This window comes from Daucus carota, chromosome 3 (genome assembly GCF_001625215.2).
Source record: "Daucus carota subsp. sativus chromosome 3, DH1 v3.0, whole genome shotgun sequence".
In the NCBI taxonomy this organism is placed as follows: domain Eukaryota; kingdom Viridiplantae; phylum Streptophyta; class Magnoliopsida; order Apiales; family Apiaceae; genus Daucus; species Daucus carota.
The window spans coordinates 45,530,366-45,545,313 of record NC_030383.2 but is presented as its reverse complement, the minus strand read 5'-3'; the positions used below and the strand labels follow the sequence as shown (position 1 = coordinate 45,545,313).

Below are 14,948 nucleotides of genomic sequence, written 5' to 3'. Positions count from 1 at the left end.
TAATTTTTAATCTACTCTAACTCTCTAAGATGTAATTTTCAGTTTTTTAAAATAATGAAAGAGTAACTTATAATTTTTACATATTATTTTTGAATACTACTATAACAAAGTAAAAAGTTATGAGTTCTAGTATTTATGATAAGATATTTAGATTTTATAAAATTTATTTAATATTTATTTTTTATTATATAATTATTAATTTTGTTTTAATTAAAAATAAATAATAAACAAAAATTGATAAAATCTAAATATATTGTCTTAAATACTAGAAATCATAAACTTTTACTTGGTTGTGGTAGCATCCAAGAACAATTCGTAAAACCTTATAAATAATATTTTACTCCTTAAACTAAAATTTGGAGATACTTTATTGATATTTATTATGATTTTAATAACTAAAATAATACCATATTAAGATCAGTGAGCAAAATGATACATGACCTCCACTCCGGTGACCACTTTGATATTTAACCCGATAAGAATAAGATAAGATGTGGCTCCCATCAGACATGATCTTATATAAACAAGCAGATGTTAGAACTCACTTCCATACCACAAAACTGGCAACCAGGAAAGCTCAATTGAGCAAGATGGATGTGATAATCTTTGTAATATCTCTAATGCTAGCTTATATTCTTTTCAAGTCTTTGCTTTCATTTCGAATTATAGGCAAAAAACTTCCCCCAGGTCCATTCCAGTTACCTATCATCGGTAACCTTAACAAACTGGGCAATCTGCCCCATCAGTCCCTCGCAAATCTTGCACAAATCTATGGCCCAATCATGCATCTGAAATTGGGGAGCGTAACCACCATTGTCATTTCTTCAGCAACTATAGCTCAGCAAGTCCTTCAGAAGCAAGACATTGCCTTCTCTAGCAGGTTTATACCAGACGGCCTCTGTGCTTTCGACCATAACAGATATTCTATGGTATTTTTACCCATTGGCCCTCGCTGGAGGAGCCTCAGAAAAATTGTCAATTTAAATATTTTTTCAGTGAACAAGCTGGACGCAAATCAGCATCTTCGTAAAAGGAAGGTGAATGAGGTTGTTGAATACGTGAAAAAGTGTAGCCGAAATGGAGAGGCAGTGGATATTGGCCGGGCTGCTTTCATGACGTCTCTCAATCTTTTATCCAACACTATATTTTCTAAGGATATAGCAGACCCTGGTCGAGATTCAGCTAAAGAGTTCAGGGACTTGATAAGGGATATTATGATCGATGCAGGTAGACCTAATCTTGCTGATTTCTTTCCCGTGCTAAAGAAGTTAGACCCACAGGGTGTGAAGCGGAACATGGCCCGTCATTATGTTGATCTAATAGAGGTATTAGATGGTTTGATAAATGAGCGTTTGGCATTAATGCGGTCTGGCAATCCTGTTGAGTATAAAGATGCGCTTGATGAGCTGATCAAGATTTCTCAAGTGAATCCTGATGAGATTGACAAAAAACTTATGGAACACCTGTTTGTGGTATGTTAATTATTTTCATTACATTGTCAATGGTTGTTTTTTACCCTTAAGACCTGATGTGCATATATAAATCTTTTTTCAGTGAATCCTGTGATTTCATAACATTGATAAGTAGGGGTTTAATTTGAGTCTTCGTCTCTTCGACGACTAAATCAAAAACATGCAGGACCTATTTGTTGCAGGAACGGATACAACTTCAAGTGTGGTGGAGTGGGGCATGGTGGAGGTACTGAGAAACTCAGAAACAATGTTGAAGCTGAAATCTGAGCTCCGCGAAGTACTAGGAAAAGGCAAGATCCTAGAGGAGGCATACATCTGTCGATTACCTTACTTGCAATGTGTTGTAAAAGAAACTCTAAGGTTACACCCACCCCTTCCTTTCTTGTTACCACGCCAAATAGATGAAGAGGCTGAAGTAAATGGCTACACTATTCCGAAGAATTCACAAGTTATAGTCAATGTCTGGGCAGTTGGGCGTGATCCAGTTTCATGGAAAAATCCCTTGTCCTTTTACCCTGAAAGATTTCTGGATTCGGTGATTGATGTAAAAGGGCAAGACTTCGAGCTCATTCCATTCGGTGCAGGGAGAAGGATATGCCCCGGCTTGCCATTGGTAATGAGGATGGTGCCTGTCATGTTAGGCTCCCTCGTAAACTGCTTTGATTGGGAACTTGAAGGTGGAGTTCTTCCAAATGAATTGGACATGGGGGAGAAGTTCGGGCTAACTGTAGGAAAACTTCTTCCACTTCGTGCCTTGGCAACGTCAGACGTGGTTTAAACTTGAAGCTAGTCCCTGTGTACTTGCTTTTACTAAGTTTAGAGTACTTTCCCTAAGCAATAAATAGCTGAAATACTTAATGCAGCAAAATATGCAACTAGCACTGTAGGAATAAGAATGCTAAGATATGTGAATAGAAACTACTGCAATCTTTCACTATCAAACTGAATTTGAATTATTTTCCAACAAGCACAGAGACAAGTAAAACTACTGCCTCTTTGATCCAGACTTACTCTGTGTGTTTAATATGACCTCAAATGCACAGAGTAAGTCTGGATCAAAGAGGCAGTAGTTTTACTTGTCTCTGTGCTTGTTGGAAAATAATTCAAATTCAGTTTGATAGTGAAAGATTGCAGTAGTTTCTATTCACATATCTCAAATGCAAATCGCTCAAATTTGCAGCAATATAACCTTGGTGGTACTAGAATGGATTGTACCGATCTAGACAAGTTACAGTTATGACTCGGCAATAATGTATTAACGTGTATACATGACTAACGACATCTTAGTTCAATGGTTTCTCTTTCACCCCCTTTACGGGATACAAGGGCTCCAGCCTTGTCAAAGAGGCAGTTTAGTTAGGTTATGTGTTCTGTTCTCTGTAAATTTTATTCTAATTATCTGTCCAATGGTGACTTTTGAATGCATATGCAAATTTGTATGAGATATTTATTTCTCTGCGATGGATACCTGCTAGTAATACATCATTGAACATTTAGCATTTAGAAAATATTATGATTTAGCTAAATATGTGTATATAAAGAAGAGTTAATTGCAAAATGCACCCCTAAACTTAGGCGCAAACGCACTTCAGTCAACATACTTTTATTAATTGCATTTTGCATCCCCCTGGTAATTAGCGCGCTGCAAATTACACCTTTTCCGTCCAAAACTATCTTCATAAATTTTTCCTAGTTGAAGTAAACTTAATAGAACTCAACAGGTGCCTATCTTCATAAACTGCTCGAACTCTTGTTATCCAAGGTGAGGGCAGGCTAAGCTTTGCAGATTAGGCTGAACTTCCATTAGTGGATTCTCTATTCCAGATGCATTTTTCGGTATAAAAATGCTCAGGACATAACTGTTTTCATAGCTTACTTGCAGAAAATAAGAGCTTAAAGCTGTAGTAGACATTTCCAGTCGATATAATGCATGTGACTGAACTATACTTTGTTAAAAAAACTCTTCATAAGGTTTTTCTATGCCTTGCTAGCTTTCACCAGATTTTCCTGTTGATCAAATCTGTAATGACTTGTTACCAGATTTTAGATTCAGTTTTCTTATTTCCTCCAGACTGTGTTTCTAAAGATGATTATAAAACACTGTAAAATGATTAGCTTGCTAGATTAGTACTGTCAGGAAATTTTATTCTCAAGTAAATCAGAACATTATGGCAAAAAAAAAAAAAAAAGTAAATCAGAACAAGAACCTTGCAATGATTTCGATTTTTCATAATTTGCATAAGCAAAATGCTATTGAATTTAAACCTAGATTGAATTTAGTTTGATCTTTATTCATGCTTTTAAAAGTAGCTTTGACTAAAAAAGTTAGCTCAAGTGAGCCATCCATCATCATCATGCAGATGATCTCCTGTGCCTCACATTCAGATAAATACGGACTATATTACGTAGAGAAGGAATAAGAAAAATCATACATACATTCATTCAATTTGTTATGCAAAAACCATACTACACTTTCAGATAAATTCCCTTGATGTTGGTTCCGACAATTATACTAAACTTTTTAGGTGTTCTACTTTGCTCAAACTTTTTCGCTTCGGTTCTTACTTTCTAGAGGGTAGTAAGGGCATCTATACTGAGTTAAACATCCATCCTAAGAGTCTAGCTCTAGTAAGATTATTCAGACATGCTGATCTTTGACTCTGAGGCATTACAGATTATTCACGACAACAAGGATTGAGATCATAGGATAAGATTCATGAAGTCAATAACCAAACTAAAAACAGGAAAAGGTGAGATTTTTCATCACCATTGTTCCATACTAGTAATATCTAACAGAGAGGCAGCCTCATGTGTAACCTATACTACCGCTATTCCTGCTTACATGGTAGTACTCAGGGGCGGATCTAGTAAGAGGCATGGGGGACTAGTACTATATCTTGTTATTCTTCTTGCTGTTCTTGTTGATTTATGTTTCTCTGCAATTTCTGAGATCTTCTTTTTTCCCACTAACTTAAGGTTCCTCCAATGTTCTCTGAGAATCCATCTTCTGGCTATCGTTTCACATATTTTTATGTCTAATGATCTCATCTCAGTATAAATTCACCCTCCTGTTTATGCTCTCCTCTTATAAACTACTACATTTATTTATACTTATGTGCACAATAATTCATACTCCTCTAGTATAAATAGAAAAATAAACGCATGCGAATATTCAGTACTTCTCAAGTTCCATGCTATACATAGTTAAATCTTACAAATCACTAAAACTCATTTAAACGCTTAATGACTACAATTGTAATATTAACTTAAAGTGATAAAACAGTAAACACATTGCAGATCTCAAAACCATGAGGTTAATGTATATTATCATCTCCAACTGTATTCGTAAGGCAATACATTATGGGTGGCATGTGCATACTACACAACAGATGTTATTTAAAGTAGCACGAGGTTAGAACAACTGCATATACCACAAGAATTCCGTCTTGAAGAGCTTGAAACTGTGAGTTAGAGCAAGATGGAAGTGGTACTCACTGTAATTTATATGATTCTAGCTTTTGCTTTCTTCAAGTCTCTGTTTTTATTTTCACGGAGAGGCAAGAAACTCCCCCCTGGTCCATTTCAGTTACCTATCATTGGTAACCTTGCCACACTGGGAGATCTGCCCCATCAGTCTCTCGCCAAGCTTGCGGACATCTATGGCCCAATCATGCATCTCAAAATGGGATGCTTAGATACCATTGTCATTTCTTCACCAGCCATAGCTCAACAAGTCCTTCAGAAGCAAGACATTATCTTCTCTAGGAGGTTCATCCCAGACGCGATCTTTGCCTGCGACCATTTTAAATACTCTGTTGCATTTTTACCCGTCAGCCCTCTGTGGTCTAATCTCAGGAAAATAATCCATTCAAATTTGTTTTCATTTAACAAGTTGGACGCAAATCAGCATCTACGTAGTAGCAAGGTGAATGACCTTATTGGATACGTTAAAAAGTGTAGCCAAACTGGAGAGGCAATAGATATTGGTCGGGCTGCTTTTACGACTTCCCTCAATCTTCTATCAAACACTATATTTTCAAAGGATATGGCAGACCCTTCTCAGGATTCATCTAAAGAGTTCAAGGACCTGGTATGGAATATTATGGCTGAAGTAGGTAAGCCTAATCTGGTTGATTTCTTTCCTGTGCTTAAGAAGATGGACTTGCAAGGTGTATACCGCAGAATGACAGGTCATTTTGAGAGTATACTAAAGCTTTTGGAGGGTTTGATCACTGAGCGAATGGCTTTAAAGAGGTCAGGCACTCTTGCAGTGAACAACGATGCGCTTGATGAACTAATCAAGATCTCTCAAGGCAGCCCTGTCGAATTTGACAAAACTCGTATTGAACACCTTCTCCTGGTATGTTAGTATTTCCTCCTGTATTAATAAATTTCAGTTTTATGATTTGGTAAAAATACAAATCACAAATAGAAGTTCGACCTTAGTAATACAATGAATACTTTAGAAGAAAAACAAATCAATGGTTTCAACAAACGACCACACATTTACATATATTTTGGATACTAGTGAATATAGTGGTGTTGTTATAGTTAAGAATGTATCATACCAGCTTTTATTTAGCCTCGGGATTAAAATTTGAATACTCAGAAGCAATATTTTTGTCAGCATAGACTTAAATCAGAAAACCAAATGCATGCAGGACATATTTGTTGCAGGAACAGATACGACTTCGAGTACTGTTGAGTGGGGAATGGCGGAGTTACTGAGAAACTCAGAAACGATGGTGAAGGCAAAAGCAGAGCTAGACAAAGTACTGGGAAAAGGAAAGATTCTTGAAGAGGCTGACATTACTCGATTGCCTTATTTGCAATGTATCGTGAGAGAAACTCTAAGGTTACACCCTCCCATCCCTTTCTTATTACCGCGCCAAATAGCAGAGGAAGCTGAAGTGAATGGCTACACTATACCAAAGAATTCACAAGTTCTAGTCAATGTATGGGCGATTGGGCGTGACCAAAGTTCATGGAAGAATCCCCTGTCATTTTATCCGGAAAGGTTCCTGGATTCAGACATTGATTTAAAAGGCCAAGACTTCGAGCTGATTCCATTCGGTGCAGGGAGAAGGATATGTCCAGGGATGTCTCTGGCATCGAGGACGGTGCCTGTAGTGTTGGGATCCCTCATAAATTGTTTTGATTGGGAGCTTGAAGGTAAGATTTCGGCAAATGAACTAGGCATGGACGAGAAGTTTGGGATCACTCTGGGAAAGCTGCATCCACTTTGCGCCCTAGCAACTTCAGTCCCTGTCTGATTTTAACATCATATAGTCGGACTCGTATTTGTTTGTTTTTCTAAGAAACTGAACGAGTTGAAGATTTTTTAGATGTTGACATTAAAGAAACACTTGCATGTATTTCAAATTTTCTACTAAACATCAGAATTCAGAACGCAGCTGTTTGATACATTCTCAATGTCAATTCAATAAGCAGGTCGTGCTTCCTAAGGTTTTATTGCAGTTGAAAAAAAACAAAATAGGAAGATCAACGGTTGGTGAATTTACTAATTAATGGAATACGACTATATCATCCTATTGTAGTTTCAGAGGACCTTCTCAATTTATCATGCATCACAGCATCAGGTGTACGTCAATCAACTTTCAACTAAAATGCTTGATTACTCCATGGAAAGTTTAAATTTTTCATTAGTTAATACCGAAACAATAGAGTGTCTTTGGGAAAACATAAAATAACAGTCGTTTTGACATTTTACAGAGAAAAAAAGACCCTTGTACTAGGAGTTCTCCCTTAGGAATTACTCAGCTTTGCGCTTATACATGATATGGCAATCACAAGGATTTAGTTGAGACCAGGATGTTTTCCAGACAACAATAATGACAATGTGGTTTCCCCCCTATATATATGGAGCTTAGAGAGAATAAAAGAGGTAAAATATATCATTTATATGCAAAGAGAGATCACTTATTCTTACACAGGAGGTGCTTAACGGGTTCAACCTGTGCTTGCATTGTTTTGCAGGATCCTCTTTCGTCAACTGCCCTCATTTAGGGCTGTTTAACGAACCGAGCTGTTCGCGAACAAGCTCGAGCTCGGCTCGTTAAGAGCTCGTTCGGCTCGGCTCGTTAAGTTAACGAGCTCGAGCTCGAACACAAAAAATTGTTCGTTAAGTAAACGAGCTCGAGCCGAGCTTTTAGTATGTTCGGCTCGAGCTCGACTCGAGCTCGACTCGAGCTCGCTCGGCTCGAGCTCGGCTCGTTAAAGCTCGAAAAAATATAATATTTTCGGGGTTTTTTTTATAATTTATATATGTTATTGAACTCAGAATTCAACATATAATTAATCAATATACTTATATAAAGGAGAAGCGAGGGGCGTATAGGTGGCGCCTCTCACATCGCTCCGTTCTATTTTTCTAATTTTCTGAAATTTCTGGATGAAAAATATCAAAAATTAGAACTACTTTTTTTAGTTTCGGGTATATTAGAAACAAGTTTCAGAATCTGATTTTGTTTCAGATTATTTATGGAATATAGTAGCTTGAAAGTTTTAATCTGATTTTGTTTCAGATTATTTAATTATAGGAAATATAGATTATTTATGGAATACAGTAACTTGAAAATTTTATTCTGATTTTGTTCAGATTATTTAATTATGGGAAAGAGTGGTAAACAAGTCTCTCTGCACCTATAAATACCCGTATAGATCGCAGGGTTTTGGATCATCTAAACACAACCTCCTCTCTCAATACCACAAACCTACCTCTTTCTGGTGATAGTTCTCTTACTCGATCTCGGTTTTTAAAGGAGAAGTGAGGGGGCGTGTAGGTGGTGCCTCTCACATCGCTCCGTTCTATTTTTCTAATTTTATGAAAATTTTGGATAAAAAATATCAAAAATTAGAATTATCTTTCTCTTGCTCGATTCTTCTCCAACGATAAGTAAAGGCTGTTTATACAGTATTAAAAAAAACAAAGATTGTTGCAAACAAAGGTAGTTATAGACCGTTATATCGGAGTCCACAAATCCAAACACGGAAAAGAATATAGTCTTGACATGATATTGATGGTTGATATCAACAAAATAAACTATTAGTGATGTATGTTTGTTGGTTATTCTTTTAGAATATATGTTTTGTTTATCAGACATGTTTGTTGTCGTTAATTTTTATATGATTTACTTTGTATACAAGAAAAAATTATTCATGCATTATCTGTTTGCTCCGTTCAAGCAACTTTTAAGAGGGTAGTTATAGACCGCTATCTCACAGATTTAAGTTAGATGTTTTTGCACACAATCAATCAAAAAAATTGGAGGAAGGTGACAATGCAAGAACATGATTACTTTTCAAAAAAAATAATTAAGATTCGTCATGCTTTAAATTGTTAATTACGTGTATAAATTTATTTTCATTTTTTCACCATGAACTATAGTCCAATTTTGCAATTTTATATATTAGTATTGGTATTATATCAAGATTTTTATAATATAAATTTATTTTATCGTACAAATATTAACTTTGAAACATTAATATACTTTTTATAGACAGCCAAAAAATATTTTATTCTATAAATATTAATATTGAATCATTAATATAATTTTTATAGGCCGCCGCAACGCGCGGCTTATCAACTAGTATATATATATATATATATATATATATATATATATATATATATATATATATATATATATATATATATATATATATATATTTTAGTGATGTAATCAAAATTTCGGAAAATAATAATTTTATATGGTTTGCTATTTTAACAGTCAAGTAGAAGGTTAACTAATACCGCTAACTAGTGTTTAATCCTAATTTAGTGTTTCAATATTTTAAAAAATATTTCTTACCGATCCAACCGTATGGATGTTAACATATATACATTTTAGTGATATAAATAAAGTTTAAAAAAAATTAAAATTATTTGGTTAGCTATTTTAAGAGTCAACTAGCGGTTTGTCCTTATTTTTTTTCTGGCTCGGCTCGACTCGATTCGACTCGGCTCGGCTTGTATTTGTTCGCGAACAAGCTCGTGTTCGACTCGTTAGTTAACGAGCCGAGCTTGAACACAATTTTTGTTCGATAAAAAAGCTCGGCCCGGCTCGGCTCATCAGAAAAAAAAATTAAAGCTCGGCTCGGTTCGGTCAAAACTCGGCTCGGCTCGGTTCGTGAACAGCCCTAGCCCTCAACTACTCGGCCAAAGCAAAAGGGCGGTGCAGAGCATTATCGATCAACAATTTACAAGTAGTTATGGACAGATGCTTGCATCTATCTGCACTTTAATTTGTGTGGTTCATTCTGTATTTAACTTTTACGAGCTTATGATCCGCCAAACACCGGATTAGATAGATATTTTAAATCTATTATTTATTAAAAATATAATATTTTTTATTTAACTATATTATCATCCTTTTAATATTATTTATTTAAATTATTATTACTTAGATATAAAATTTTCTATATATAAATACATTATCTTCTATAAAAATTTAATTTTTTTAATAAAATCATTATGTTATTTTGTGATTTCTAAAATACTGGAAAAAAAATTTAATAGTTACAAATGTAAGTTGGTTTGTAGGTTCTTTAATTTTGATAAAATTTGTAGAAAATGACTCTAATAATTTAGATGTCGATAGTTATTTGTTACGTGTTGTTGGAGTTTTCTAGATATAGTAGACTTGTCAATTGTAATATACACTATTTAATATTCATAAATAATTTTTTATTGATAATTTAAATCCAAGATATATCATATTGAATACATAATATTATATATCATGATACATAATACGTTTTCACTTAGCAAAAAAAAATATACAAGACAATGATAAATATTTATTAATTAAGTTTGCATTTGGATGATGCCATTCTATCCGACCGAATTGTCATATTGATATATATTGTTAATATGTTGTGAATCTTGAACTTTTCGACTGTTTTGTCAATGTGCATGTATATATAAGGTAACTCAATCAATTAAATAATGAAATAATTAGTTTAACAAGGCCAAGTAAATTACGACAGATCGAGAGTTGTGACGAGTCGTTGGTAAGAATTTGTTTCCGAATATACTATGACGGCCGAAAATGAGGCAACCAAGAGGTACGGGGCAAAGTAGTCGTAGAAACTAAAATGAAGAGAATTCAAGAATCGAGGAAATTACAGAGTTTCAGTAGTGAGTATGCATGAAATGCAGGGTAGGACCATGCAAGTCTCGCTGGTGGGGCGTGAAAGGAAATGACGAGGGGACGTCGACTAGACATATTGCTACAGTGATACTTTAACATTCCCAGTGCATTATCTGTAACGTTGTTTTCTACTGCAAATAATAAATGGAACGAGACGCTCAATTATTAAGTTCTCCAGTATTGTGACGACTCATACGCTGCTGCTCCTGCAGCGCAGACGAATTATGCAAGCGGGAGTGTAATTCAAATGTCGGGGGTCATTTCAGTGTCTACGTTGCTGCTCCGCATGGCACGCGCGTTATCAGACCAACTCAGAAAAAACTCGTGTCGTACTTTCTTAAATATTCAGTGTTAAATGTACTTCCATATGTATGCATTTGTCTTTTGAATCATATGGCAAGTAAAATGCAAATTGAACAAACCTTTTTTTTTTGTTAAAACAGTGTTCGGGTCAACTTGCGCGCACCTCGACTAATCCGGTTAGACTACTAGCACACTCATACCCCGAGCGAAATCGAATTTGTGATCTCAAGGGAGCAAGCGTTAAGCGTCACTGTCCAACCATCTGGGACACCCCGTGGGGATAAAATTGAACAAACCTTTCTTTACTCTTACTATCACTTTCAGGTTTGTGGTCCTTGTAAATTCTGTGTCTCCATTCACATTTACTTTATCTTATTCATAGCTCCTTGTGTCCCTCATCCTTGCTTTTTTTGACAGCATCAACTCCAATGCACTAACCCCGTAGAAACAAGAAGAATAAATGGAGAAAATGTATGAGCATTATGGGGAAGATGAAGTGATTTAGAGGTCAATCCTGCAATTATGATTCGTTAAATAATAACAATTGGTCTTGTATACAAAACATGAAGGACCCTCTTTTGCAATCATAGCCCCGCTTGGATATTCTCTTACAGTAACTAGTATGTTTGTGAATGTTATTATTGTCAGCATTAGTTAGTCTCTGGAGAAGAAAACAGACAGTAAGGCATATTTACACACTTCCTTGGAGTTGTTCTTAGCTAGCTGCCGAGCATTAATCATTGTTGGAATTTGGATTATTTGCTAAAACAGTGCTCTCAGAACTAGCTATTGCTTTCACATGTCCTTTTTTCCTCGCAACATGATTAATAATTTAATTTGGTGACCAATTGGTTTTTGTATCTTACAAATTCAGGTTAGCGCTCAAGAGAGAATCAATCTTAGAACCGCTAAAGTTTCGCTGCAGAACTCTAAATTTAAATAGATTTTCAGAATCTAAATCTAAATACATATTGTTTGCATCATTGTGTGTGTTTAAAAATAATTTTAAAATATAATACATAAGCACGACATTATTTGCATGTGCAATTTTGCTGCAAAACCTTAATTAATACTAGAAATAAGGTTTAGGGTTCTTAGGATAAGGAGAGGAACCTGACACATTTATTACGAAAACATTAGTCCTCACACATATATCTCCTACTAAAAACATGATTCAACCGACTGAGAAATCACCAGAAAAACTAAAAGCTTGTAATGTATAAACGATAAGTAAATTTTTGCAGTGATCAAATAAGAATCATAACGATTAGGTAGTAGAATGATTCCAAACAAATTACGATCAAGCAGTCTCTGTACCTCGACTAGAAGCATTTGTGAAGCGGGGTCATGATGTTGGAGATAGAAGAAGGAACGAGTTGTGGGACAATCAAGAAAGCAAGAGCCATGGGAGGGAGTAGGGACTTACAACAACTCCTTTACACGTAGCTGCACGTGATAAGCCCACTCACTCTTCTTTTCTTCAACTTGACTGCTAATCATGATTCTTGAACCACAGCATCTTCAAATTTCAAAGACTAGCCACAACAAACATTATTTTTTGGATAGTATCGATTGCTACTATCATTAGTCTGCTCAATAAAGCTGCCCCATATCATCATTATCTATACAAATATTTTGATTATAACACTACTAACTATGATTATTCTTCTTTATTCCGCACTCGAATTTTGATACATGACATAGATACGGCTGTATAGACAAAATCCAGGAACAGCTAAACAACAAACACATGCATGAGCGCTCTGTCAGTAACGGATAGTCACAACACACGCACACCATACAGCACATATCTCCCCCACTCACTGCACAAATACCTGCTTTTTCCTTTGTATTTGTATATCGGTTGGTCTAGTCTGTGTTCATGGATACATGCTAAACATTAAATTCTATGTATATAACTCATTTTGATTGGTATGATTTTAATATATACAGGGCCATTATTAAGAAATATGAATCGATCAATATGAGCTAAATACATAGTATCATTTAATGTTTACCGTATGTTCATGGACGACCCATCACAAAAAAAGCGTTTGTATATTAAGGCGCACTAGACCTGGTCCAAGATACATAGATTCATTCTTGCATTCCAGAAAACATAAGCCAACAAAGTCATTTTTACATTAAACAAAGGCAAGTTTTGTTTGTTCCATCCACTGCAGTTAAGAGATCATCTATTCTTGCAACAAAACAAGCTTTCATGTTATCCTTTTTTGTTAGTGAATAGAAGCTAGAAACTTCAACTTCTTTAATCGTTTCATTTTGGCTCTTTTTTTTTCTCTGATTTACGTAGGTAGATCAACAAAGAGTTGAAGAAAAGATGATTCAAGAGGTATTTGGTGGTAACGTCAGCAATCATACTGCAGCAGAGGGCCTTAGTGTTGGTAAAAGAGAAGCTTCATTACCTCCTCCCACCGGAGTTCTACAATCTTCCTCCACCACTACCACTACCACAACTAACCCTAAACCGTCATCCGAAAACTCAAATCCACTCAGATGCCCTCGCTGTGACTCTTCAAACACCAAGTTTTGCTACTACAATAATTATAACCTCACTCAGCCTCGTCACTTCTGCAAGACTTGTCGTCGCTATTGGACTAAAGGAGGTGCCCTCCGTAATGTCCCTATAGGAGGTGGATGCCGGAAAAACAACAAGGCTAACATCAGCCATGCGATCTCATCCGCACTTGAAAAACCTACTACTGGAAAATACATAAGGTCTCATATACTGACGTCAGAGAACATGCTGCAGGGAAAAGCTTCATCAGCCTATTTAGGCGGATCCGATCATGGAGGCCTCTCCACACACTCTCTTCTATGGACCTCCCCTCAGACTAGTCATTTGCTAGCACTGCTCAGGTCTAACCAAGCCCAAAACCCTGACCCTAACTACGATTGTTCCAATATCATAAATTCTGTAAAGGAAGAAGGGCCCTTTTTGAATGGATCAGGAGGCTTCCGGTTGGATCCATATAGTAACAACCTAAATAATCAACAACAAAGTGGTGGCTTCATAGGGCAAAATCTAAATAATCAAGATCAGGTTTGTGATCAAAGGGCTAGCTTTAAATCTGCAGAAAATTACTATTCTGATAATTATGCGGCAGCTAATTTACTTATGGGAAGTGGGCATACTCCTTCGGCTAATTGTTCAGACATTTTGGAGTCGACTCCGGTGCTCGGAGGAGGTCATCAGTTAGTCGGTTGTTGGAATAATGCATCACTTTCAAGGCCTGAACTACCCACAACCGACGGTGCATACCATTAGAAAAATGGCTCTCTCTCTTTTTTTTAATGTTTATTTATATGTCTTGTTAATTTTCTTCCTTTGTCACCTGCCTTCACGGTAATTAAGCTAGGGTTTGAGATTATTAGGCTCTGGTGTATCTATAAAGGCATAAAGCTAGTTTGGTCTGGCATGGTTGTGATGTATAAATATGGTCGAAGTTTATCTTTCATTGAATTCTCAGCTTCTTCTATTTTTTGAAAAACTTCCTTTCTAGCTAGCTAGGTTTGAGTTTATAAGTTCTCGATCTGGTTTAACAATAAAAACTCCGGGACATTTTCGATTTTATTATGGTTATGGCCCGTGCCAAGCATCTAGTTAAATAGATTATTTAAATTTATTATTAATAAAATAACGTCTTATTTCATTATATCATTTTTCTTATTATATTTATTTAAATTATATTTGTTTAGATATAAATTTTAATATATTAACATTTAATTTTATTTTACATTTTATTTTTTTTGCAAAAAATTACTCTCAAATTCATGTTATGATATGAATTTATTTCAAATTTTAATGAAATTATTAAGTTGTTTTATGATTTCTAAAGAGACAGGTAAAATATTTGACACTAATATATGTAAGTTAGTTTGCAAGGTATTTTGTAAATTTTTTAATTTTTCAATTCATAAATACTCTAGACATTTAGCTAATTGAAATTCTTGTACTTCTAGTTGCTATAGTTTTTGA

At 35.4% G+C, this 14,948-nt stretch overlaps 3 protein-coding genes across 4 annotated transcripts; all 3 read left to right on the top strand.

Moving 5' to 3' along the window:
* Positions 1 to 566: 566 nt before the first annotated feature.
* Positions 567 to 2,495, top strand: LOC108213492 (geraniol 8-hydroxylase). Its single transcript, XM_017385293.2, has 2 exons — positions 567 to 1,472; positions 1,639 to 2,495. The coding sequence occupies exons 1-2, from the start codon at positions 591 to 593 to the stop codon at positions 2,248 to 2,250; spliced, it is 1,494 nt and encodes a 497-aa protein (XP_017240782.1). The 5' UTR covers positions 567 to 590; the 3' UTR covers positions 2,251 to 2,495.
* A 2,324-nt stretch (positions 2,496 to 4,819) lies between these two features.
* LOC108212541 (geraniol 8-hydroxylase) lies at positions 4,820 to 6,861 on the top strand. The gene is made up of 2 exons (XM_017384268.2): positions 4,820 to 5,832; positions 6,134 to 6,861. Exons 1-2 carry the CDS (start codon positions 4,951 to 4,953, stop codon positions 6,743 to 6,745), a joined length of 1,494 nt encoding a protein of 497 aa, XP_017239757.1. The 5' UTR covers positions 4,820 to 4,950; the 3' UTR covers positions 6,746 to 6,861.
* A 6,101-nt stretch (positions 6,862 to 12,962) lies between these two features.
* LOC108211452 (dof zinc finger protein DOF2.1) lies at positions 12,963 to 14,432 on the top strand. 2 transcript variants are annotated; one of them, XM_017383057.2, is made up of 2 exons: positions 12,963 to 13,102; positions 13,263 to 14,432. In XM_017383057.2, the coding sequence occupies exon 2, from the start codon at positions 13,290 to 13,292 to the stop codon at positions 14,235 to 14,237; it is 948 nt and encodes a 315-aa protein (XP_017238546.1). In that variant the 5' UTR covers positions 12,963 to 13,102; positions 13,263 to 13,289; the 3' UTR covers positions 14,238 to 14,432. The 2 variants fall into 2 exon arrangements, with proteins under 2 accessions (XP_017238546.1, XP_063945106.1); XM_064089036.1 differs by having other exon boundaries at positions 12,967 to 13,130.
* The last annotated feature ends 516 nt before the right edge of the window (positions 14,433 to 14,948 follow it).